The sequence below is a fragment of the Salvia hispanica genome, chromosome 5 (assembly GCF_023119035.1).
Source record: "Salvia hispanica cultivar TCC Black 2014 chromosome 5, UniMelb_Shisp_WGS_1.0, whole genome shotgun sequence".
NCBI classification, from domain to species: Eukaryota; Viridiplantae; Streptophyta; class Magnoliopsida; order Lamiales; family Lamiaceae; genus Salvia; species Salvia hispanica.
In genome coordinates, this window is record NC_062969.1 from 18495112 (window position 1) to 18499095 (window position 3984).

The window sequence follows — 3984 nt, forward strand, 5'->3', positions numbered from 1 at the left end:
ACTTCAGGAAAGGCGAAACGTGCTATCAAACATGCACGTTCTTTGATTGAAGCTGATTTGATACATCAATACAAAAGATTGCATGACTACAAAGCAGAATTGTTAAGGTCAAACCCGGGCAGTACTGTGGTGTTAGCTACCCAACCACTGGATGACGGAAATCAAAAATTCAAGGCTATCTATATAGCATATGAAGCATGTAAGACATCATTCAAACTTCATTGTAGACGCATTGTTGGACTTGATGGGTGTCATCTCAAGGGACAAGCAAAGGGTATTCTCTTGACAGCCACTGGTTTGGACCCAAATGACCAAATATTTCCCATTGCATTTGCCGTTGTACAGATTGAGAATACATATACATGGAGTTGGTTTGTGAGGCTTTTGGTAAAGGATTTGGAGATAATTGATTCCAGCAAGTGGACTTTTATCTCAGATAGACAAAAGGTATGACTGTTATTTATATTATGTTGTATAGTTGGTATATTTAAGATCATATTGATAAATATCCTAATTTTCTTTTCATAGGGACTTATCAATGCAATTAAGAATTGTTGTGAGCATGCGGAACACCGAATGTGTGTGTGGCATATGCACAACAACCTTAAAAAACAATTTCCTGGCAGCGAATTAAAAGATAAGGTTTGGGAGGCAGCAAGATCAAGTAACATTCACGGCTTCGAGAAAAAAATGGAACAAATTAAGAACATGAATGAGGGAGCATACAAGTGGTTGATTGAACACACCAACAAGAAGAATTGGAGTCGAGCTTTCTTTGAGTATCACGCGAAATGTGACATCCTCGTGAACAATATTTCTGAATGCTTAAATAGGGTGTTGCTATTTGCTCGAGAGAAGCCATTGTATGGGATGTTGGAGTGCATAAGAATGTACATGATGGATAGATTCACAACAAGAAGGAAGTTTGCTTCAAGGATACAAGACTGTTTTGGTCCGAAGATAAGGAAGAAAATTGAGAAACTAAAAGAGAAGACCGGCGAATGCATGGTGCGGGAGGCTGGAGATTGGATTTACCAAGTGAATACGAAGTGGAATGAACAATTTGTGGTTGACTTGAGGGATAGAACATGTAGTTGCAGGAGATGGATGCTCACAGGGATCCCGTGTAATCACGCAATTGCAGCCATAGAGACGGCATGTGAGACGGTGGATCAATTTGTGGATACTTGTTACTCAAAAGAAAGCTTTCGAAAGGTTTACCAACCTATTATTTATCTGGTTGAAGGTACAAAATCTCAGTTGTCCTCGACCAAAAACCACTCTTTAATCAAGTAAATATGTTGTGTTTTATGCCTTTGTAGGTCCTGACTTATGGCCTAAGACGACAAAGCCTGATGTCGTCCCACCTGAAATCATCAAACTTCCAGGTCGTCCAAAAGGAGCAAGGCAAAAAACATTTGAAGAACGAAGGGAGATAAACAACAAAAAGGCGAACACAAGAAAAGTTAAAATATGTGAGTTATCGAATGGAGTGCAGAAGATGTCTAGGAGTGGAATGATGTCTGACTACACATGTCGTAAAAAATGGACTTTAGTCAATAAAGCATAAGGTGAATAAAGTAGAGAGAATAATGTAAGAGAGAGTAAAGTAAGAAAGATAAAAAAGTTATCATATATGGAAATGACTCAACTATGAAGGAACATCCCAAAATGAAAAAATGACTCAACTATGAAGAAACGGAGGGAGTATATAAATTGACATTTTATCATTACCCTAGTTTTATATAGTACTCCATCCGTCTCACAAAAGATGTCACACTCGTGGGACGGCACGAAATTTTATAAGATTTTATTTTGTATGTTAAGTGGAAAAAGAAAATATAATATTTATATTAATGTGAGAGAAATTTCTTTTAAAAAAAGATAATGTGACATGAGACAAACTAAAAAGAAAAATGATAGTATAAGTTATATGGCACTCATTAAGCCAGCTCAGTAAGAGCAACTCCAAGGGGAGAAGGTAAATGAAAAGGGTATATCATGTTTATACCTTCTCAAAAAGTGTAATATACCTTCTCAAAAAGCAATCAACTCCAAGAATAAAAGGTATATTGAAAAGGTAAATAGGTATATTGTTGAGATTTTGCCGCTTCTCTCTCCCGCCAATCTCAAAATCAATTTTTTCTATTTTACCTTCTCTTCTATGGAGAGGTAAAGATACCTCCTCAATATGGGAAAAGGTATTTTACCTCCTCCCTTGGAGAGTGTTTTTCTATAAAAAAAAAAGGTAAATTTGGCGGTTATCATTATTTACCTTTTCATTTACCTCTTCCCTTGGAGTTGCTCTAACACAGGTGGATAATCTGTTTTAGTTATGCATCCCTACTCTGGTATCTAATTGGATTATTTTATTGAAATGGAGTATCAAACTAAGTCATCCATCGTCCAATGGACAACCAAGCCCAGCCCAGTTAGGCCCAACTAATCCAAACGTAGAAATATATTACGAATATGATGGCATCCTATCGCCTATCGGCCACACCTTTGTGTGGATAACAAGCCTAACCCATCTTCATCATCACCAACCATGGCTCTTGCCACCTCCGCCGCTGTATTTTCCGGCTTCTCCACCAGGTCACCGTTACATTACATTCTTCTTATTATTGAACTTCACCCTAACATGAAATAATCTTATGATATGACAGACCGAAAACCTCCCCATCTCTCCCCGGAAAGACAGCTACATTGCCGCCTACCCGGCTCAATGCGACTAAAGGCCCGTCCAGCGTCTGCCAGCCGCTTCCCCCCGACAGGCCAATCTGGTTCCCCGGCAGTTCTCCCCCCGAATGGCTCGACGGAAGGTGTATATTTATGTACACGTGTGACATTAATCTAACTGTTAGATCACAAGATCCAACGGACTGATCAGTGTTTTGTGTTTTGCTAGTTGTTATGGTTAAATCTGATCGAATTTTTCACTTTTACAGTCTTCCTGGAGATTTCGGGTTCGACCCGCTCGGGTTAGGATCCGACCCGGAGCTGCTGAAGTGGTTCGCGCAGGCGGAGCTGATGCACGCGCGGTGGGCGATGCTGGCCGTGGCCGGGATCCTGATCCCGGAGTGGCTGGAAGGGCTGGGATTCATCGAAAACTTCTCGTGGTACGACGCCGGCGAGAGGGAATACTTCGCCGACCCGACCACGTTGCTGGTGATGCAGCTGGCGCTCATGGGCTGGGCCGAGGGCCGCCGCTGGGCCGACATGCTCAACCCGGGCTGCGTCGATATTGAGCCCACCTTCCTCCACAAGACTAAGCCCAAGCCTGACGTCGGATACCCAGGCGGGCTGTGGTTTGACCCCTTGATGTGGGGCCGGGGCTCGCCCGAGCCGGTGATGGTGCTCAGGACTAAGGAGATCAAGAATGGGAGGCTTGCTATGCTTGCTTTTGTTGGCTTCTGCTTCCAAGCGATTTACACCGGTCAAGGCCCCATTGACAATTTGATGGCCCACCTCGCCGATCCCGGCCACTGCAACATTTTCTCGGTAACATCTTCTCCATCTGTCTCATAAAAAATGAAACGTTTCCTACAATAGAAACAACACCAACTTTACTTTTTAGTTTCTTTGTTTGACTTTACTCTCTATTCATTAACTCACAAAATAACACGGCATAAAATCTCATGTTTAAAATTAAATGTTTCATATTTATAGGGATAGAGGGAGTATATCTTACTACATGAACTTTTCAGTGATTTTTTTTATGTGTTTTTGACAGGCTTTCACCACACACTCATGAAAAGGGAAGATTGTGATTTTGGATTCGGATGATTAAATGTACAAGTGGAATCATCTAGGCAATATTGAAAAAGAATCTCATCTCCAATTGTTAGGATCAATTGGCATGTTTCAAAGTTAATTGTAAGTTTGTTACATAAAAGAGAAATAGTACTACTACATGTCTGTTGGTTCGTATCCTTTTAAATCAGCAGATGAATTGGTATAACAAAAGTTACCATTGGAATTCAA

General features: G+C 40.9%; 1 protein-coding gene across 1 annotated transcript; it reads left to right on the forward strand.

Moving 5' to 3' along the window:
- Window positions 1-2493: 2493 nt before the first annotated feature.
- Window positions 2494-3984, forward strand: LOC125187488 (photosystem I chlorophyll a/b-binding protein 6, chloroplastic). Its single transcript, XM_048084085.1, has 4 exons — window positions 2494-2595; window positions 2667-2822; window positions 2949-3501; window positions 3734-3984. The coding sequence occupies exons 1-4, from the start codon at window positions 2549-2551 to the stop codon at window positions 3752-3754; spliced, it is 777 nt and encodes a 258-aa protein (XP_047940042.1). The 5' UTR covers window positions 2494-2548; the 3' UTR covers window positions 3755-3984.

What these genes read in the sequence shown, in the direction of transcription:
- LOC125187488 (XM_048084085.1), top strand. Translation starts at nt 2,549, where the DNA reads ATGGCTCTTGCCACCTCCGCCGCTGTATTTTCCGGCTTCTCCACCAG. An exon ending in TTTTCCGGCTTCTCCACCAG is followed by an intron (nt 2,596 to 2,666) that starts GTCACCGTTACA and finishes ATGATATGACAG; the next exon opens with ACCGAAAACCTCCCCATCTC. An exon ending in CCCGAATGGCTCGACGGAAG is followed by an intron (nt 2,823 to 2,948) that starts GTGTATATTTAT and finishes TCACTTTTACAG; the next exon opens with TCTTCCTGGAGATTTCGGGT.